This window comes from Mya arenaria, chromosome 13 (genome assembly GCF_026914265.1).
Source record: "Mya arenaria isolate MELC-2E11 chromosome 13, ASM2691426v1".
Lineage (NCBI taxonomy): Eukaryota > Metazoa > Mollusca > Bivalvia > Myida > Myidae > Mya > Mya arenaria.
Genome location: NC_069134.1, coordinates 64,073,558 through 64,097,231, shown reverse-complemented (window position 1 = coordinate 64,097,231; position 23,674 = coordinate 64,073,558). Strand labels below are relative to the sequence as shown.

General features: G+C 32.9%; 1 protein-coding gene across 1 annotated transcript in view; it reads right to left on the bottom strand.

The window, feature by feature from the left end:
* Positions 1-861: 861 nt before the first annotated feature.
* The window catches only part of LOC128213921 (uncharacterized), a 32,682-nt gene continuing 9,869 nt past the window's right edge, over positions 862-23,674 (bottom strand). The window contains exons 3-12 of the mRNA XM_052920037.1: positions 14,659-14,760; positions 13,834-14,450; positions 13,423-13,500; positions 12,956-13,054; positions 12,659-12,721; positions 12,288-12,512; positions 11,818-12,060; positions 9,307-9,373; positions 8,750-8,813; positions 862-4,044 (exon numbers count right to left, since the gene is read on the bottom strand). Coding sequence (XP_052775997.1) covers positions 1,948-4,044; positions 8,750-8,813; positions 9,307-9,373; positions 11,818-12,060; positions 12,288-12,512; positions 12,659-12,721; positions 12,956-13,054; positions 13,423-13,500; positions 13,834-14,440 — 3,543 coding nt within the window. The 5' untranslated portion in view covers positions 14,441-14,450; positions 14,659-14,760 and the 3' untranslated portion in view covers positions 862-1,947. The remainder of the gene's footprint in view (positions 4,045-8,749; positions 8,814-9,306; positions 9,374-11,817; positions 12,061-12,287; positions 12,513-12,658; positions 12,722-12,955; positions 13,055-13,422; positions 13,501-13,833; positions 14,451-14,658; positions 14,761-23,674) is intronic.

Genomic DNA, 23,674 nt, shown 5'->3' with positions numbered 1-23,674 from the left:
GCATAGTGTTGGGCTAAAGACGGGGCTAAAATCCTACTAGTTTTCCCAAATGTAGCACACCGCCAGGTAACCCTTGGATACAGTTCCATTGGTCCCCTCGCTCGTTTATAAAGCATCCGCACCATAACAGTGTCAGAACACGGGCCAAATTGGCATTGGGAATCAAGTTCATGTCCCTATCCCGGATAGCCTGCCGAAAATCCTAGGTTATTCACATGTGCCATCACCTAGGCCCAAGTCTCGGCTTCACAGTGACATAGATCCCTATGGTACCCTTGCTCGTTTCTGCGAGGATGAATGGTAGGAGTTAATAGGGCTAATATTGCCGTTGTACGCATACTTTTGGTCTAAGGACAGGGCCAGACTAAAATCCTCAAAGTAATACTTGTTATCCGAATGTAGCACACAGCCAGGTAACACTTGGATATAGTATCATGGATCCGCTTGCTCGTTTAAAGGGCATCCGCACCATAACAGTGTCAGAATATGGGCCAAATAGACATTTGGAATCGAGTTCATGGCCCGATTCCGCATAGCCTGCCTAAAATCTTAGGTTATTCACATCTGCCATCACTTAGGGCCAGGTATCGGCTACTCAGTTACTACGTCCCTATGGTCTCCTTGCTCAGTTCTGCAAAAACGAATCTTACACGTTACCTCGAGAACAATACTCTTAAAGTACTGATTGTTATGGTGATCCGGTGATAACTTCACGCACATCAATGAATTGCTGAACCATATGGATTGCAAATATCTCGCAGCGGATTGTCAATGATATGGTAATTGTAATTGATGTGGAAAGATATGATATGTTAATTGCGATTGATTGCGATTAATTGTATTTTAATATAGATGACAGACTGCAGATTATGCTATGTTTATTGACAGAACAGTGTACAAATCAACATTTCAATAAGTCCCTATAAACGTAAACAAAAGAAACGAACATAGTCAAAGGTATAATATACACACTTGTTGATAAATAATCAGAAATATTTATAAAAGTTTGTCATTTTTAAACACAGTTTAACCGTGACACGATTGCCTCTATTATGTCCTACATTGATTTTCTTACCTTTGAAGATGTCATTATAACATATTATTACAATACTTATACGTGATTCATATTACATTATCCTTTGTTTAAATTGCGATCTATTTTCTCAACTTTTATAGAAAAGAGTTATGTAACATTATGGCATAAACCAATACCTAGCAGATACACGTATGAGAGTTTCAGAAGACGCAATGTATTATCAACGACACTTTTGATGTAAAGCCTGACGTTCAAATATAAAACACGGACCTGCACTTACATTGTGTGAAACAATATACAAAAAGCGAAAAAACAACTCAAAATGCATTTTAACTCAATATAAAATGTATTTTTCTTTAGAATTCTTACATATATAACAACCAACTATGCGAAGAATGTTGTCCGTGCAAATTTTCTCGAAAAGATTATGTGCACACAAAACCGTAATAAAATAGGTCTGTTTAAAAAAATGGTCAAAATGAAAAACATGGTATCTTCATGTACATAAATATTTAAGTGTATGTTATGTTTGCATTGTGTCTGAAGTAAAATTCTTCCTGAGACCATTTGTTGGAATTTTTTACTAATAATATGTGAACATTTTACGACCATCAGATTTTTCTTTGAAAAGATTTGTCTAAAAGGAAAAAAATAACAAAGCATGTTGACGTCGACACAATGTATATAATACAGCAATTTATGATATAATGTGAACATTTTGAAGTCCATTTAACGCTCCCATGTTTTTAAAAAGGCGCATGATGATTTTCTTATCCTATCACACAATTGTAAACCAGTTTGATTTCTTAAACGCATGCCAATTCCCTTTGAACTTGGTTTAAACTGACGGCGTTAAGGCTGTGTACATGTTCATGTGCTGTTCAGCTTTTTCAGCAATTTGTCTCATTTGACTAGTAGGAGGCACTAGTGGTACATTTCTTTGTGATTATGTTGTTTATTATAATTGCCATATGCCAGTGTGCAGCGTTGTTGTAGGGAATTATTCTCAGAGATCTTGAGTAGCACATCCAGGCCAAGTCAAGTTTTTGCTCCAATTCCCAACAGTGGCCCAGCACATTGAATGCTGTCTCGAGACAGCCATACCAATTTCTGTCATCATTAAGGTAGCCAGCAAGTTTATTAACTGCTGCCCATCTTTTGGCATGCTGTCCAAGTTGTCTGTACGTGAGGTACTGCAAGTAGTAGAGAAACGGAATAGATTCAATAGTCACACTATCCATATGACCGTCACCCAATTTGCGATTGACCTGAGAGGTTTTGTTTATCTCAAATATCAAACGAGTGGGAACACAGTGTAGTTCATGACGGCAGAATTTGACACTGAATGCCACTGATGTCTTAACAAACTCTGACAGAGGCAGGTTACGCGCATTGCAGAACAAGATTTGACTGGGTCTGAATTGTTTGCCTACTTTATTAAAACTGAATTGCCAAACATCTGGATGCAGAAGTCGTTCAATATGTTCTAAAACTTCTGCTGCTTTACAATACTGTCCAGTGCAGAATAGCATGGTGGCGAATTTCAATCTGCCGGAGGATATATCGAAGTCCATAGAAGCTTGGTACTGGTCGCTTATTTCTTCTGTAATAGCTTGGTGTGCCTGCACGAAAACTGAAACCTTGACTGAGGTTAAGAGAATTTTCAATGATTTGATAAGCATGAAAAATGCATCCCTGGTGAACGCGTTGTCAGTTTCCTTTACGAATAAATCGCAAACGTGAAGCATTTTGCTACATTTTACAATTAGCTGTGAGACATTGCCCTCTCTTAGTTCGTCGAGAAATGATGCAAAGAGGCACAAATGAATAAGAAGTTTCTCCAAACAGAATTGCAGAATGCTCAGTGTATTCTCAGATCGTGGTATTATGATTGGGAGTTTGGTTCCTGTTAACATTAACATTCTCGCACCCACCTGGTCAATCTTTATGTCTTCAACATACTGGTAAATGTTTTCTATCATTTTTGACAACATTCCTGAGATATGGGTCAGTTCAAACTTCTTCAGTTTTCCCTCAAATAGGTCCACACCAGAGATGATGTAATGTGGGCAATAATGTATCCTGCACCAGCGCATGAGTGTGGTAAGACAATAGATCACACACTGTATCAGATTGTCGTTTTTCCAAATATTAGGTGGGTAGTTCTCTATGGTGAAGAACATGGCAGTCTTTACGTGGAAGGAACTAAACCTGTCATTAAAATATGTTTTGAAAAAGGTTTTTCTTAATATTTTGAGGAAAATGTAAACCTTAAGATGGATCATATTCAAATCAAACATAAGCAGTCTTTCTATATGAGGTGTAGAAAATCTCCATTCCAATTCAGGATAAAAACCCGCAGTGTGCCCTTGTGGGACTATGTACATTGGAGTCTGCCTTGCCTTTGCCAATATTGCGGATGTGGGCCAATGCCCCGGCCGTGGTCTGTGAAAGAGGAACATGCATTTATCTGGTCGTCTGATACAGCGAGGCGCATTCATAAAATCGAAATATTTAGAATTTCTTCCTGATGGACCTGTTTCAATAGAAGTCTTTCCAAAAGATGTTTGAGTCTCTGTGTCAACGCGAGTCTTGTGCAACAGCATTCTTCCCTCCCTATCCACATTCTGCATATTCAATGTGACTAGTAGTGAAATGTCCGGTTGTGACGCGTAGTGCTCATTCTTTAGAAGCAGAAGACTTCGGATTCCTGCAGTCTGCCATTCAGACCAATCCTGCGTTGTATTGGTTTCAGAGAAAATGCAAAATTCATCTGTATCTGACTCCATTCCCAATGTCGTCGTGCCTTCAGATTGGCTGCCAAAGATAAAACATTGTAAGGTTTTGGGGTTTTGTAAGAAACACTTGTAGACTGTTAAAAGCTTTTCATTGGTCAACCATGTCTTCCTCCTCCAGATGATCATCTCCCTATTGACCCCGATATCTCCGAGCACCTTGGACAATCTCATGGACATTGCTTGTTTTCTGTCAGGATCACGGTCCATATGCTGAAAAACAAACTTTTAACTTGATAAGATGGTTGATCCATTGTTTTAAAAAATCTATTTTTTCACGTTTTACGAAGTTTTCGGAGAAACTATACTCAATAGCATTCTTTAACTCGTATAAGACATACACGAAAGAAAAACAAAAAGGAAATTCTTTTTAACAAAATAACATGGATGTTGAGTTTATTTACATGTTATTGTTTTTGTTTGAATAAGAACCAATATAACTTATATTTCTCATTAAAGGGACTGTACATCAGATTGGCACCAAAATAGTTTGTTTTTATACCGAATCTTAAGACAATTATTTAATAAAATGTTTACTCTTTGATATCATAATTGTAAATAAAAGCCAAAATGTAAAAAAAGATCGAGTCGGAGACCGGGTTCGAACCGTTGTCGCCAAAATTGCATTCCAGTGTTTTATCTACTGTGCTACGAAGGCTTACCTTAAAGGGTTGGAATATTTAAGCTATATTTCTAACTTGATAATATCACGTGATAACATCGACTAACCAATCAGGAATAAATTCTACTTTGTAGACATACCTAGTAATCTTTTTTAATGGGACAATACGATAGAACTGCGAAAAATTAATTGATTGTAAACTATGTGGTACTTCAGTTAGTAAGTTTCAATGCATTGTACATGTCGATACCAAGTTTAAGTCAGTTTTTGACAATTTTCTTTTTTTTTTTCGCTATTTCATCATATAGAGTACAGGCCCTTTAAGTCTTTTTTAGAATATGTTGATAATATGTCACAGCTTTGATGTCATAGCTGTGTACAGTTGATCATAACTAGAACAATTGCTAAGAAAAGCTGGCAAAAAAAAATATGTTTATGTATGGTAATGCCAGAAAAACAGTTTTTAAAGTTAAGAAACGTTGTTGTATATAATGGATGCTTAAAGATTTAGTTCTAAGTGATATTTTAAACTATGCTCTTAAGACAAAAAGGTGAACAAAATCATACCTTAGCTGGATTAAGACACACTGAATTATTTAAATTGCATCATTCTCCTTCATCTTACTATTAAAATATTCATACGTTTATTCCAATCATACTTTACCACCATATCAGCATATTGATCGTTTGAATAAACACGTAATACAATATTCAAGAACGTTTAAAAAGATAGTCCAAATAAAGTTACTACTAGTTTAAATATGTGTTTGAAAGACAATATTAATAATGATGCACAATTTTACAATACATATTATGTATCACTCTAGCTGCATGTTATATTTTAAGGTTGAAAAACAACGCAACACATGAAAAAAGAACTTTGGAAAATATGACACTGCAGTTAAACATGAAATGTAAATAGTAAAGGTATAAACCAGTATTGATGTGAAAATCTTCTTTAAATTTGATAATTAGAGATTTAAACAAATTCACGCTTTCTCTTGTTTTCAATTTCACTTCAATTGAACAAAACTAGATAGATGGAAAATAAAAATAACTTTGCAAATAAAGCGTACATATATATCTTGCCCTATTATGTCGAACAGTAATTTTTGGTGTAATTTTTCAGCCAAAGCAAAACACAAATGCAATGAAATATTAAGTATTTAAACAAAAAACATCAGCATCATAATGATGTGGCTGATGAAAAAAGAGATCGAAATAAAGATATAATTAAAGAGCACAAAAATAAATACCATATCAGCACATTACTGATATGTAAGCTATCAACAAAAAGACAATTTAGGCCTTTTTTTTTTTTTTTTTTTTGATTTTCAGACACTCCGCATTCATATTTCTTTGACACACCAGTTTGCTTTTATTTCTCAAAATTGATGTTTTTCCTAATTTTTAGCCCAAAATGAATACAATTTATGGACAATGTTTTCAAGACTTCATTTGTTGATCAGCCACATACATTTCTATTGAATTATGAAAAACAAATATTAGTTTTGTTTGACAGTATTTTTCATATGTTAAGTGCATAAATGGCTTTTGTTTTTATTTGAAGTTAAACTGCAACCAATATGATTATATAAGTACGAATACAACAGTATTGCCGATAAATACATAATACTGATTGCAAATTTGCCTTTAAAATTTTGCCTATAATTTAGAAAATATATATGTGTGTTGTAACTATAGTTACACAATATGAGACTAGAAATGAATTCTTATCTTGGTATAAAAATATATAAAGGAGTGGAATTATTATACAGAAAATGAACGCGCACTATCATTATCACGGTCAGACCGGAGATAAACTAATTAACATTCATGTGACACACATACGAATAAAACACACTATTTTTATGAATAATGTTGAAGGTTTTGACACTAATTTTTGACAATATATTAGTTGATAATAAGAAAAGAGCGCATCGATATCAGACATGTTTTGAAATAATCAATTGATGACTTTCGCCTAATTTAGCAATGTCATTCTTATTGTATCCTATAGTGTACAATTTAAAAAAACACGTGAATTTCTGTCTATCATTATCACAAAAAAGACGATCATTCAATATATTTTAACCGTTTTAACTCGAATCGGAGATTCTCCGCATCTTAACTTGCTTAACACAAACCTTTGTCTCGTTCGAAGCTCCTATGTCAGTTTTATCGAAAACAACTTTTTAAAGTCATTAAGTTTAACTGCTTAATCAAATTACTACGCGGACTTAAACATACCGATATCTAAGAAAGCTAACCTTCCATGTACATCGAGGTTGTTTTTTATAAAAATGGCCGAGGAGCGCCGAATGACCTTTGTCAAGGAGACATTATTAGTTAACAATTATTTTCATCAGAAAAGCTATTCAACCAATCAAACTGAGGCATTAAAAAGTATTTGTCTATCATTTTCGTTTGAACTAACAGACCAATGTCTTTATATAACAGAGTACATATAATTTCTCATCTTGATCAGAAATGCCAACATCTTAACTTATTAGGTACTTATCTAGCCTAGGTCATCTAAAATAGTATATAAACAATAATGGGGACAGAATGAAACCTTATCGGAGACCATTAGAAACATTAAACCACTTTGAAAAGATAATTAATCCGAACACTAGAACTAACGAAAGAATAGGGCGACATAATTGCATGAAGTATTTAACCGGATATTCAAAGTCTAAATAGTCTTGCCCACAGTTCATGCCTATAAATATATAAAATGTTAAGCTTTCTTAAAATCAATAAAAAAAAACTGCAAATGCGGATAAAATGTGTTTTTTCTTGGAGTCAATATTGGTAGTAAGACTAGAAATTTCGTCTATCGCGCTTAAATTTTTCCGAAAACCGCACTGTTCTTCCTAAAATAAATTTGACCTTCGACCAAATAACTACCGGTACATGTAACCCGGTCATTTAAAATAAAACAGTAAAGTTTATACACTGAAGAGGCAATACTGATCCCTCTATATGACAGTGGGTCTCTAGGATTTGCACCTGATTACTTTGGAATCGGATTTACTATACATTTATTCCAGATATGAGTAACAGTACTAGAATAGAAGTAAGATTGCATAAATAATATACCGAATCAGTTTTTAAAACTGATACCAGATGTCTGCATCAACGGCCTTACCAGTTTTAGCTTTTTGCAGCCTTTTTTAACTTTCATAACAGAAAGATCTGCATTAAAATGAAAATAAATTTTGGTCCCTAGATGTGGCCTTTCAAAAAGTTCAGTTTTACCCAAATTGGTCAATTATCATAACTTTAATTCTATTAATTCAATGAAAATTTGAGTTCTCATTAATTTTACTTGTGTTTTGAACAAATATATAAAATCATATGTCATAGTTATCGTATTTGTTGCAGTTCTTTTAATTGTTAAAAAAAGTTTATTCAGAAATATATATACATACATGTATAGCAATGGCGTTAAAATGCTATTTTTTCTGAGAAAACTCTTATATAGTGACTCCTCCAGCATATGTAATGAATTATGATGTTATGGCGATCGCGGCTTGCCTATATTAATGATGTGTTGTTTGTAAGCGAATACCCAATATCGGCCAGGGTCGGCCACTACGGGTTTCTGACGTTTTGATTGGCAACGGGATTCAAGGAACGGGCCGTCGAAACTCGCCATTGCATGAGTATGCTGTACTTTAAAAGGCAACCATTTTGTTTTGAAAATGTGTGCCATGTTTGAAATATATTTGGAATAATTAGCCTATAAAATACTTCAACCACTATGTACGGTTTGATATAAGAGTTGTTTTAACCTGTTGGTGGTTTTTATGACAACTATTGTTTTGGAAACACACGAAATGGACGAGGAAGGTGAAAAAGTGCAAATCACTTTTGTCAAACGATTTAGGATATAATCCCAAAAGATATGGTTCATTAGACAATACAGTGCGATCGGCTTATTCATAAGTCTGTGCAATGCCACTTTAAAGGATGCTTGAAATCATCAAAGTCCAGTCTAGAAAAGCAGAATCTATGAAAAGCTTCAATAGTAATTTAGGGTAGCGAAAACTGATGTTTTAACCAAAATGTCGTAGCAAACGTAATAGTTAATTACTAAAATACCTATTAATTAGGTGAAATCATATTGGCCGAGTAAGCAATACAACTGCCTTCGGACAAATAACTGAGCCAATATGAAATCACCTAATTAATAACAAAATACAATTATTCATATTGCTCAAATACGTCCAGGATGCAAACAAAATATGTTTAAACTGAGCAAGAAAAGTACAAGCAAGCTCGACACTTTACCTGGGACATTTGATGATCCAGCGTATTCATTTCGTCAAGTCTCAACTTGTTCATGGCCACCAATCTGAATATTGACCAACACGTTTAGCTGTTACGATATTCGTTGAAGAATTTGTTGAATAAAAATATGACCAGATATACAATATATTTAATATTATGCATGTTTGTCGTATTAATTAAAATAAATATCTTATAAAAGAAATGAGCTATGCATGCCTAAAACTAAGGCGAGTCGCAATACATTCATTGTTTTTAGATTCAAATATTTAGCCTAGTTAACTCCGGGTAATCTAAATGAACAGAACAGAACATAACTTTGTAAGACGTATACCATCACAGTACATAGTAAAATAATATCAAGCACATTTACCAATTTAAATTCAACAAGTCACATAATACAGAACCGTTGTAGGTTGAATACAAATAGAAATAAAAAAGTTGTCGTGAAATGACAAAGCGTTCGATGAATAATTGCCTAATTAGTACTTAGTCAATTTCCTGTATATTTGTTAAAAAAACTAAATTGTTTTTTTAATAGATAAATATAAACAACTTACGTTTTGTCTTCTTTAAACTTACTGAAGTCGGGTCCATACTTTGATGGAACAGCAACGTCTTGTATCTCTGAAAAAGAATAAATAACTGCTGTAAACGGACCGGACCAACGTTATCACGTTAAAACAATATGGAGTGAAAACAACCTGAAAATAAAGAAAATATATATTTATTGACACTTACTTTCCCGTTGTCCCGTTGCTGCTGAGACATATATTTAAGAATGCTCATAAGCTCGTTCGAATTTTTAAAACGATTATCCCATCTGACCAAACTCACAGACGACTTTTTTCTTAGTCATGCCTAATGCATGCCTTTTTTATTGGAAAAAGGACAAAACGAGCTGAATCTTTATTTCATAAAAAAAATCTATCAAAAAACGTTTGGTAAAATGTTGCGTCGTCCGAACAAATTTAAAACAAAGAACTATTGAAAATCAAAAGTATAAATGCACAAACTGTAAAATCGTACAAACTATTGTAAAACTTTCAAATTAAGAACTACCAAAAAGAAAAAAATATTATCATGCAAAGCGCTTGGTCGTCCGAACAAATTAAAAATGGTCACAAATCTAAAACTAATCCAACATATATACATATATTTCACAAGTTATTAAAAGGTTTTATACGGAAAAAATCAACACTATTCAAAATACGTCTTTTAATGTACAAATTTTTTGGCCGTCCAAACAAATTTGAAATAATTTAATTAGTTAAACTTCCAAAAAGACAAAACGTTTGATCTTCCGAACACATTTAAATTTGACAAAATTTAAAACCATTATATATAAATAAAAATATAAATTCACAAAATGAAAGGTGTCCGAACACAATTTAAAGAGTTAAATAAAAATATTTCAAAATCAATACGTAAATGTTCAACAAATTTGGTCGTCCACACCTATTTGAAATGGTCAAAATTCAAAACAGTGCAATTTGTTCATTTCAAATTAATGATTTTTTATTACTCAAACAATAAAATGAAATTCATAAAATAGTCGATCATCCAAACAAAGTTGAAATGGTTAGTACTGAACACTACTTAAGTGGGGCACTTTGACGGACAAAATATAGGTGCTTTTCCCAAATATTTGAAATGATCTAATTTAGAATTATTGACAATTACAATGTGAATGAACAAAATGTTTGGTTTTACGAAAAAAATTAAAATGTCAAAACGAGAAAAACTGACGATCTAAAATATTCATTATCAAAAAATGGGTTACTATGTAAACGCATATTCATATATCAATCAATTTTGGCGTCAGCGCCTCAGGTCAATCAGCTAACTTTGAGTTCACTTGGGGTCAAACTAGACTGTATTGGTACCAAACATGTCCCAAATTTTATCAATAATTGCTAAACTGAAATTATAATCGGTGCCATCATTTACTTGACGACAATGAATAACAAAGTCAATTAAATCACTTTGGGAAATGAACGACTAGACACACCAGCCAGCAAATGAATCACGCCGGAGCAATTATGCCAACTCCTCAAAGGTACGCCACAGTCATTCCATGTTGTTCTTAAATATAATCCGTATTTGGAAATTGCTCTATAACTAACCTTGGAAATAAGGTAGCCATTGGCTTAATAAAAAGTTCGTATCGACCATTATGTTTTCATAGATATGTCATTTATACAAACAAGAGAACATCCTCTTGATATTCAGTGCAATGTTTTAATTGAGTTTGTTAAACATTGTACGAGGTGCTTGTGTAGTCTGTTTGTGGTGTTTTAAATTTATGTCCCTCGTTCAGTGCTGTTTGGGCCATTTCCTTGTGCCTCTAAATTTGGTTTATATTTATATTATTTGACTTCATGTACACTATGCATCCTTTTGAAATTCAAGAAACACTTTTTTTTGAAAATGATCATTATACTGCCTCATATAACTGAGACTATGCAATAAGTTTTTGATTACTTTTGTTTTGATATCTCGTAGAATATTCTATATCATATATTTGTTTATTGTTGTATTACTTTTCATTTTGATTTTCCTCTTGTTTGTGCAATGACGCATTCATTATTTGGCTCTATGAAGACATAATTTCAAATCTTGATTTTTCCAAGGCGAACAATGACAGATGGCTGTCTTTGAATGACTGCACTCTTGTTCGGTCTTGCTTCATTAAGTTTGAAGTTTATGTCTGTATCCGATTTTTGAGTTATGGAAATAATTTGGACAGTTTTGATGTTATTCTTATTGTTTGTTCGAGTTAATGCTTCATCTGATGAGGCTTATACTTTAAACGTTTTAATTGTTGATAAATGTTGGGACAATTGTGGGTTTAAACCCACAGGAGATTCGTGTTCCATTGAACTCAAGCTTCACCGACTGTTCAGAAGTACATCGAAATTTGTATACATTGCAGCTTCCAAAATGCGTTAAGTCATTATTTTTAAAATAACTAGCCAATTTAAGAATGGAATTCGCAATTTTGAATCCAAATAAATGTTTCACGTAAGCAATACATACCTGTAGTACTGTACACACAAAATATCAATTACCTTTCGCGTGCTTCGGAAACAAAAAATCCATCTCCATTTCAGGTTGTTTAAGTTCTAATGTCAATTTTTCTTTGATCAGCTTGAGTTTTTCCTGTTTTTCCTTCGAGAAAAATGACCTTTCTAATGTTTCTTTCTCTGTAAAACTTTGTAGAAAGCGTTTAATTCTAACAAAAATGACAGAGTCTTGCACTTTGCTCTCCAACGTATAACTGCGTCTCTCACATGCGTCGGACACTTGACACACTACAATATAATTAAATGAATAAATACATCCTTAACCTATACTTAAATAAGGTATTTCTACCATAAGGATGATTATAATGTTTAATACTGGCAGGCTACAACTAATTGTTGTTATTTACAGGAATTACTCTCTCTATATTATCTGCCTGTCAATATCTGATTAGAATGCCCAACATTAGACTTATATGACGTGCCAAATGAAAATCTACATTCCTTCCTTAACTTACACATTTCGTTCAGTAGAGCCCAACAGCTTTGGCGTGTAATGCCAACATATACTTCAAAGAGAACATGGTTTTCATAAGTGCGCATTACTTCTTCAAGAGGTTCAAATAAATTCCCAAGCTTCCCCGAAAGGCTGTCTTGTACTAGAGAAATAACTGCGTCGATAGAGTGACACTGGATTGATAGTACGAGACAACCCCTGCTGACCTTCGTTATCTCTTTTTTCTCTGAAAAAGAGGGAAATAATTATTCTTCACTTAGTCACTGTGTACCAACGCGTTCATCAAAATGTGTTTGGTCAAATATATGCAGAGCAAAAATGCAAAATACAATGGAAACTACAGGAATCATATTGACAAATGTACAGACATACCGTCAAATATTTCACGAACAAGGTTCTTTACTGCAACATCCAGCTCACTTGAGCTCTGGTCAGCTGTAAGCAATTACGATTTATATAAGTTATATTCATACCGTTTTACGATAGAATGAGTTTTAGAATCAAGACGCAAACCTTCGTATCATAACTTAATTAACTGCAGTGTAAGTAACACATATCAATGCTTACTTTATTTTCACTCATCATTTTTACAGAATAATACAAATAACATTTGTCACATTTGACTGCTAATGATAACACAGTAGCTTCATTTAACTGATATTACTTTACCATTCTCTAGTGCCTCTGAAAATGATCTTAGTAGTCGTTCCGTTATGGCGTGTTCGTCTTCTTGATTGTAATTCCGTATCATGACGATGACATCCAAAACTTAAAGTAAAGCTGGTACAATAAGCATATATTTCAAGGAAATATGTGTTCAAAAACATCCAACAAAGCAAATGCATTGATAAGTGCGTGAACGATTTGAATATACCACCGACTACTGTTTTACTATTATGTATAAATCATTTTTTTCTTAATAAGTCAACAAGTTTAAATATCTAGTACTTTACTCTTGCTGGGTAGAGAAACATATGTGCACATATGAACCAGTAACAAAACTTAAAAAGTCCGTCATTAAAGGAATCCTTAAAACAGAACACATTAAATTGTTGTTTGGGTAGCGTTGGGTAATAGGTCACATATAAAACTTAATAATCTTGTTACTATATCATTTATCAGAAAGCTATAGTTACCTGGTATATCTACTGACAACCCCTTTTCCTGAATGATCATCTCCAATTGCTGAAAACCGTGTACAACCGGTGCATCAGCTAAAACAGCAAGGCGTTAATGCAAATAAAGACAAGATTATATATAAAAATTAATCTTTTCAGCATCGATTGAATTATCCATACTCAAAATGTCAAAATGTGCCTCAAAGTTACAGCGTCTTTATCCGATAACATTCAAATGTGTATCGTTGTTCTACAAATAAAGATGTGATAAATGTCTGTTACTCTCTTTTTGCGAAATAACACTGTCATCATTCAGCAGTAGACATGTGTCAGATTGAATGTGTATTTCAAAATAACAAGAACACAACGTACAACTATATACTGAAAGTCATTTGTTTTCATTTATCATGACTAAGAACACATACTAACCATCGTTAATTATGTCAATGGATTTGCAACCCAACTCTGGCACAAGACCGTTTGGATATGTATGCCTGAGGCTTTTGTACTCATCAAGTTCTTTGAGAAGTGATTCTTTCAAATCCGGCGCATGCATGTAGTCACATATTCGTTGTACAGCACCGTCAATGCGGCTTAAATAAGCGAGGTAGATTTGCTCGTCTAATATTGGAGCTCCCTTGTGTTGCATTTTATTCCTTATGTCTTTTAGATTAAGTATGTCCTGTTTAAGATCACGATGGAGAGGGCCGCTATGTTCTAGTTTGCATGCAGTCAGAAGTACTAAAGCAAAAAGAGGAATATCCCATTTGGTTAAATCTGTGTCTTGTCTAAATGGATACAGAATTTCTTTCTTGCTTCTATCTTTACCAACAGATAACAAAATATCTGCCATGTTATGATTTAAAAATTCATCAAGTGACCAGGATTTAGGTTTAGCCGGGTACTCTTTTGGAGTGAGTTCCCTGACTCTTCTTTGCAACAGATGTGATAACAATTTATTACCACAATCAGTCAGTGCAAACTGCACTCTGGAAAAGTATTCTTTTCCATCAACCGAACTATTTGCTTCTGCCATTCTGTCCAATCTGAAATAAATATAGAATAGGGGACAATTTCAGAACTGACGTTATTACCATTTCAGCTACTGTAGGATACTGCTTGGAGTCATATCACGTCAAATAAAAGAATATTTACTAGTGACTTCTTTGAATAACTATAACAAGGGACTCATGGAAAATATAAAACTGCTTCGACAGATTATCTCCAAAGGACAAAAGAAGGCGTTTCACTTACAGTTATTGTAACAATGTCAAAATAACTACAGCTGCCGTTTTATGCTACATGGAAGCAGTGAAAGTCATCCATAGTTCAATATTTGTTGGTTCTTCGAGATTACTGAAATAAAATATCATAAACAGTATCATTATACTGCCTTTGTTTCTAGTCTAGAGCAAAGACAAGAGCTGCCACAAACATATGGGAAATGTTACCGATTTAGCATTTGTCTGATTGATAGTCAACGGCATAAGATTAAGGAAATTTGGATAGATGTAGCTGACATGTGAACATGATGTTTGACGCCTTTTTCATGTATAAGAATATTTTCTGACACACATTATCTGATAGAAGTACCGCTGAAACATTGATTATAACTATGAATTACATATCCATATGGCCTAAAAAGGGCTTAGGGTAACATCCCCAAATCTACTAGGTAGGGTAGGTAGGGATTTTCTTTGTCAAATACAAGGTAAGTCAGGAAGGTATTTTTCGTGCAAAAGAGATTTTCTTGCAAAATTACTTCCATATATTGCTGTTGTTTAGATATGGGGCATTACTCTGTCAAATATTGATGTCAGACATAAAGATGTTTTAACAAGTTCATGTTTATTGGGGAATACAAATTTGAAATAAACTTTTGGCTAGTTTAATGACTTTAACACCGACATTAAACCGATATAGTATAATACAAATATTTTTGCTTCTGAATTGACAACTAAATTGAAACACAAATACAAAGTATTGATATAAAGTGATTACCTTAGTTTGGAGAGGGTAAGATTTTTAGAAAATATATATAGCCAAGCAGGGATTCGAACTCACGGCTTTCTGTATAGAAGGTCTTTACAGAAGGTCTTGTGTTCGAATCCTGGCTAGAGTTTATTTTTTAATCATGTTAAATACATATATTTTGTTTACAACACATGACCCATTAAACTAAAAAACTGACCTTTTTGTTAACCTAAAATGCAACAGTGTATGTTGCTTTTACAACAATTACTTTATAAAATAACGTATTATCATTAATTTATGGTTTAAAATTTTAATTTCTTAAAAGTGAACCATATAAAAATATAATAACCTCAAATATACGTCTTCTACTACTGTTCTTTTAAACATGTTTCAGTACCTTTTCCTCAGAAAAAATATATCGCTTAATATGAGGGACCTTAATTTCAGATTACAGGCAGCACTATTATTTTGGCCAAAAGGTCTGAAATAGGGTTGTTCATGCCCATTGATAAAACAGGAGCAACAGACAGGAAGCACAGTCTTGAAAGATTTATTCAGGTGTTTATCAACTTCTGCCCCACTTGCAGCACAGATATCAGGTCTGGCTACAAAAGAGCTGTAATATGCATTTTCAATTGGACTTTTGCACTGATTGTTTAACCTTGCCAGTGCAACACCATGTCGGCTGTCTGGTGTGGTTAGGGGGGGACCCACAGGTGTTCTGGTAGTCTGACATCAGACACGCTAGTGTGAGCTTCTGTCTTCTGGAAACATTTTACTTTCTGTAAACCAGTCTCGGTTTATCACATTTTAGACATGTTGTGACTGGTCTTGCATTACGTAAATAGAGATGCATCACCCATCTGTTTTGGATCATTTGGAACTATGTTTGCCTGAATAACATTTTGAGCTTTCCTTTTTTTGTTTCACACCAGTTTGGGTTGATGTATCTCCATGTTGTCAGTGGCTTTCTTATTTTCTCCATTTATCATGGTAGGTCTGTCTACTTCTGCGGTTTCTGTACCAAACAAGGTCCCAAAGGTTTCATAATGTTCTTTGTCTTCAGCCAACATCAGATCAGGTGTGAACTTATAGTTTCTTTATCAAATACCTTCATGTTTTGACAGCTCAATGCTCATCAGCTCGTCCGAATGGCGTCGCATTTGATTTTCTATCTTTGAAAAGGTTAGGCTTTGTCGCATATACATTTCATGCTCCTATCTCGAAGGTCAAAGATACTATTCTACTATGTATTTATATATCAGCATTGATTGACTGCATTCCTATTATTAGTTAAATAATTATGGCTGAGACGCGAATTACTGCTATGGAATCCATATATATATATAATATATATAAATATATATTAAAATGATTTTTTAACTTAACAACAGACAGTTATATGCAGTGGTTACAATCTCGAATTATACACAGAATATTACCTACTTAATCGTTACTAAAGAAATTAAATATAGTTTATCATGACGTATGTTACCGAAAGTAAAACGTTAACATATCTATTCTTGAACTGCCCATGGCAGAAACTGTTTTAAGAAGATTTCGAAAAAAGTGTTGTGTAAGTTTCGAGTCTCCATTAACTGAACATAATTTTATAGTGGGTCACACAAATTGCAATAAAGGGTTGAAATATTATATTATTTGTGAAAATGGGTCTATTGTTCCCACAATAAATGGTTTGTAGCAAGTCTTAACTAATGTTGTTTTTTAGTCTAAGAAACTTACATTGATTGAATAAAACAATCATATTTCGTTCAAAAACATTTTATAGAAGTAAATGAGACTAAAATGTAATACACTGTTTTTGTTTAGAATACTTTGTAAAAATAAATATATCTCTACCCTTTTTAGTATATCTGCTCCATACGTTGTAAATAGTGTGTTTGTTTGCGTTTTCAAATGTCCCTTTATCGTTTAATGATTTATTTTGTTTTAACCCTTGAAATTTAGATTTCCTTTTCCTTTTTTCAAAGTTTTATATTTATAATTGTAAAAATTGCATATGCATGAAAAAATAAAGGCATTTTTCATAACGAACAACAAAATTAACAACATAATATGAAAATATTCAGAGCGCAGAGAGTTAGTTATTTGAAATATATCGGATTGTAAAAGCGCATACGAAGTAAAATAAAACATGAAATAACTTTATAAAAGATAAACGGCGATCAACCTGTAAACAAGGTCATAAAAAGTGTATGGGGAAGCAGTAGGAATTTAACATGTGCATTTGTTTTATTTGACTATAAGGTCGAAAACAGTTTAGTTTTTACACAAATTTCTTACACAATAATATTAATGCCAGAGTTATATGTTTTACTAAACATGTGCGTAAGTACTCTGAGGAGGTATGTGCCGAGCTTTATTTCAATATATAAATATATAATACCTTTTATGGCTAAAGCAAATTTGCACAAGTAAGCAGACATTATGGTAATCACAATGGCATTATTATGACTTATCAGAATGGTGAAACGCATTGAAGTTATTTGTCTCTAGAGTGTCATCAATGATATTTTTAGGATCAACAATGGCTAATTTATATACATTACACTTCATTTTTAGGAGTTTTAAGTTCAGAAGAAGTTGGGACCAATAACAATAATAATCCTACTCCCAGGCAGCAATAACGGGAAAACGGATTACTCGTCAATTATGATTTTTACGAATCGAAGCTACACGGCCATCTCCGAAAACCTTCATTAGACGCGGCCAAAGTTTTCATAGATGAACGAACAGGCAACATTACCGAAAAAGTGCTAGATTCTGAACTGATTTGGTGTGTGTCTGTGTGTGTGTGTGTGTGTGTGCGTGCGTGCGTGCGTGCGTGCGTGTGTGCCTGCGTGCGTGCGTGCGTGCGTGCATGTGTGCGTGCGCGTGTGTACGCTTATTATGTATACTCGCACTCGGGTCCAGCTCCGATAAGATTGTTTTTCACTTTAGGGTTTAAGAGCATAGTGCACAGACAAAATGTAACCCTGGTTAGAGCTATCCTGGCCCTTTAACGTGCACCAATGCATAGCACTGCCATACGGGACCCCCATTAACGTCCCTCTCGGAAAACGAGCTATATTTAAGGAACTTTTTGAAAATGGGAATTACAGAGGCTAATTTTAGGAAGAATAAACAGGATCTTTGTTTCTAGATTGCGAGAGGCTCGCAAGGAGGTAATAAGTCTCTATTGACGTTAAATTTATTACTGAAATTATATCATATTTTTAAAACATAATTTAATAGTTCGCGCTTCAATATAGTATTTGATGTGTTTTCACAGAGCGTTATTGCTTAAGAAAAGCAATTAGAAGTCAGTATCCAGAAAATTCCATTTCAAAACTTCATCTTATTAGTGCCTCTCGTAGGCTCGCCGACTTAACTATAAACCAATCAAAATGGTTATTTCTTCTTCATTATTCATTAAACACAATATTTGATTAGTCTACAAACTGAGTCATTTGTCTGAACATAAAAAAAACATAAAAAACTGAGGTTATACGACTATCGCTAAAAAGAATAAAACATATCTAAAGTCAAATCTTTATGGGAAATTATGAGGATTTCACCCGCACGCACAATGGATTTTTTTACTATTATTTTTTTTTTTATTATTATTATTATTATTATTATTATTATTATTATTTTTATTTTTATTATTATTATTATTATTATTATTATTATTATTATTATTATTATTATTAAAAGACAATACGATATAATGCAATATTTGGTAGGAAAATGAGAATTCAACTTTATACCCAACTAAAATTGGTGTAGCTTTGAACTGATTATAGTTCCAACAACTGTTATCCTGCAGACCTGCATATGTGTATGTATACATTATAGCAGTATTCTACATGCTAATTATACTTGACTACTAATTAGTTGCAAAATTACCCCATCAAATACAAATGGCAATAAATCCTGTACTGAAGATGATTATAATCGTGGGAAACGTTATTGTCATTCACAAAATAACGGTAAAATTATATAGAATGGTGTTCCTAACATTTTAACTCACAAATTAAGCTATTCTGACTGTAGTGTATTGCCTTTTCCTACTAACCCTTACTAAGAAAATGTGTCTATCGTGATATTTTAATAATAGTGTACCAATTCATTTCCTTTTGAAGAAAATACAAAATTGTTTTAGCATATATTGTGAGATATACTATCATTACTACTCGCCTCTGTATAACCCTCTCTTGCTTACATTGGTAATGTACCTTTTTGGAAATCAGGGTATTTTATGTATATATCATATATGTAAAACCACACTTAAGTTGTATGCTAATATTGAGGCAAATTAGATAAGATAAGACAAATCATTGCCTATAATGATGTTAATATGTCAAATGAAATGTAATTGTACTACATTGTTAAACAACCATGTTTGCATTTATCTTAACTCAGATGAACTTACCTAAAAAGTATGGTACTTTTTGATAACTAATCGAACAACAAACCAAAAGCGTTTTCTACATAAACGACGCAAAACATTACATAACGTTCATCCAAAACTATAAATACATGAGTTCTTATTCCCATATTTAAAAAAAGATATTTCGATATAGATTAACTCCGCTTAGTATAGATATTTTCCAGTTACACATGCAATTCAGATCAGTCAATTATTTATAATTAAGTAAAAATGTTATCTTCTCTACAATCAAAATGGAGGTATTTTTGCATAAATCATCACTACCCAACCTAACATGGATACCACTCTATGTACTATTAATGTCAGAGGACTAGGTAATAAAGAAAAAAGGATGCAGATTTTCCATTGGTTGAAAGAACAAAATTCGACGCTCTATCTTTTACAAGAAGTACATTTTCATGATAAATATAAGGAACTGTGGGAAAAAGAATGGAAAGGTCTTTGTTTTTTTAGTGGTGTCTCGACAAACAGTGAAGGTGTTGGAATTCTTATTCATCCAAACTATACTTTTGGTGAAATAAAAACGTATCAAATTAAAACAGGAAAAATTTTGGCAATTGAACTCTCAATCAACTCTTAAGAGTATACCATTATTAACATGTATGGACCAAATACAGACGATATAAAAGTCTTCGAAAGTCTGCAAGAATTTATTCATAACAATTCTGACAAACGCATTATAATAGGTGGCGATTTTAACACCATTATTGATGCAAGATTAGATAGGAAGAACGGCAACCAAAATAGACATAATCTATGTCGGACTTTTATTAAAAGTATGAACAAAACTTATAATTTAATTGATATATGGCGTATAAAACACCCCGACAAAAAACAATTTACATGGCATTCAAACTCAAAACCAAGTATACCAAGTCGATTAGATCACTTTTTTTATATCGGATTCCATTCAAAATCTTGTTACTGATTGTCGTATACGCACAATTTTCAGAACTGATCATGCATTTGTTAGTCTTCGACTTTGTACAATTGAAAACAAACGTGGACCAGGATATTTTGAATTTAACAATAGCTTACTGTTCATGCCTGACTACAAGGAAATAATTGAAAATACAATCACAGATACTTTGAATACAAATGAAGACGCAAACCCAGTAACTTTATGGGACATTTTAAAAGGAAATATCAGAAACGCTACGATAACATATTCATCAAATCTAAAAAAAACTACAAATGCAAAAGAAAAAGAAATAATTAACAGCATCGTAAAACTCGAATTCAAACTGGAACTACAAAATATAAATGTTGATGAAATAACAGACCAAATATCGTCCTTAAAAGCTAAGCTTAACGAAATAATATTAAAACGTGTCAATGGCTCAATTCTTAGATCAAAAGCAGTTCATATAGAAAAAAATGAAAAAAATACATCATACTTTTCCAACCTTGAAAAGAGAAGAGCAGAAATAAAAACAATGCATAAACTTAACATTAATAATAAAATTACAATATGTCAAAAGGAAATAGTTAATGAACAATATAAATTTTATTCTAATTTATACAAGACAAATGCCCTTATTAGACCTGAGTCATCTTTATTAGACTACTCAACAACCAAATTAAACAACGAACAAATGCTATCATGTGAAGGCCTTTTATCAGAACATGAATGTTTTAAAGCACTTAACGAAATGAAAAATAATAAAAGTCCAGGATCAGACGGATTTTCAGTTGAATTTTATAAAACATTTTGGAACAACTTAAAACACCACTACACAAACTCGATTAACACGTCGTTTACATCAGGACATTTATCTCTACTCCAAAATGTTTATCTCATTCCAAAACCTGGTAAAGACTCAGAATTTTTATCTAACTGGAGACCGATCGGCTTATTGAATGTAGATTACAAAGTTGCCACAAAAGCCATAGCGAACAGAATAAAATGTATACTGCCATCAATAATAAGCCCCTTCCAAACTGGTTTCATAAAATCTAGATATATAGGAGAAAACGTTGGACTGATAAATGAATGTATATCTTACTTAAACAAAACAAACACACCAGGAATTTTATTTTTTGCTGACTTTGAAAAGGCTTTCGATAGCCTGGACCATTCGTTCATGTTAAATTGTTTACGTCATTTAAATTTTGGTGCCGAATTGATGAAATGGGTTAAACTGTTTTATAATGATATCAGTAGTATAATCATCAACAATGGATATTTTTCTGAGGAATTGAAAATAGAAAGAGGAGTACGACAAGGTTGCCCTCTCTCTTCTTATCTATTTATTATTTGTATCGATATACTCTCCAACGCTATACAGAACAAAACGGACATTGTAGGCCTAAATATATACAGTATTGAGATAAAACAATCACTGTTTGCCGATGACCCAACTTATATAAATGATGGTACCGAAAAATCTTTTACCGCTCTAGTCAATACAATAGATGAGTTCGGACATATATCTGGTTTAAAACTGAATACTAAAAAGTCAATTATATTAAGAGCAGGAAAATTGCAAGACACGAATTTAACTTACTTGCCAGAAAAGAAATTCATATGGACATCGAACGAAGCAAAAACACTTGGTATAAATTTCACAAATGTTGAAAATAGCTTCCTAGACCTCAATTTTCTCCCTAAATTACAAAACTTCAAAAATTGTCTCAAAAGTTGGCATCACAGAAAACTTACTCTTCTTGGCAAAGTGACAGTTTTAAAAACATTTGCACTGCCAAAAATTATATATCCATTAACTGTTCTACCAAACCCGCAAAAACATATTCTTGACGATATAAACAAAGATATATTTAACTTTATATGGGATCACAAACCTGATAAAATAAAACGAAATCTACTAATACAAGATTACGAACATGGGGGTTTGAAAGTACCGGACATATATAAACTTGTAAATTCAATTAAAGCGTCATGGGTAAAGAGAATATAAGACCGCTCTAACAAAAGCCAATATAAAACCTTTTATTCAAATCTTATTGAGAGATACGGTGAAAACCTGGTTTTTGAGTGTAATTTAAACGATACTTTGATTAACAAAATTTGTCGTGGAAATAAGTTCTTATTTGACATCATTCATTCTTGGACAGAAGTAAATCAGTTATACCCAAAGATACCGACACCAAAAATCATAATATGGAACAACAAACACATTAATAACAACGGTAGCACTTTTTATTACGGAGATTGGTATGTTAAAGGTGTACAATTAATACAACACATATTTGATTACCGTTCAAAAGACTTTTACAAACTTGAAGATATTAAATATTTATACAATATAAAAAATAACGATTACCTTAAATATTATCAACTAATAGCCTGTTTGCCACAATCAATGAGAGATCAAATGAGAGCTGCAATGCCAATAAACGACTCTCAAGACACGCTAAAACACAACATCGAAACAAGCAAAGTAAAACCAAACACATTACTATACTCAATCCAGTTTTATAAAGAAACTTACAGCCAAATAGATGAAAAATGGAAACGGGTCATACCAGACGAACATATAGATAACACTCTATGGAAATTAATCTTCACATCTTACTATAGACACACCAATGATGTTACCCTGAGAAGTTTTCAATACAAATTTATAAACAGAATTATACCTACTAACAAATTCTTATACAAGTGCGGAATCTCAAATTCAAGTTTATGTGACTTTTGCGGGGAATACATCGAAACACAGGAACATTTATTCTGGGAATGCAGAATTACACAAAATCTGTGGTCTCAATTAAAAAGAATAATTGATCAAAACCCAAACTCGATCAATTTAAACTTAAAAACCATAAGCTTTGGTATCTTTGAACAATTACAACATAAGACAATAATTAACTTTTTAATACTGC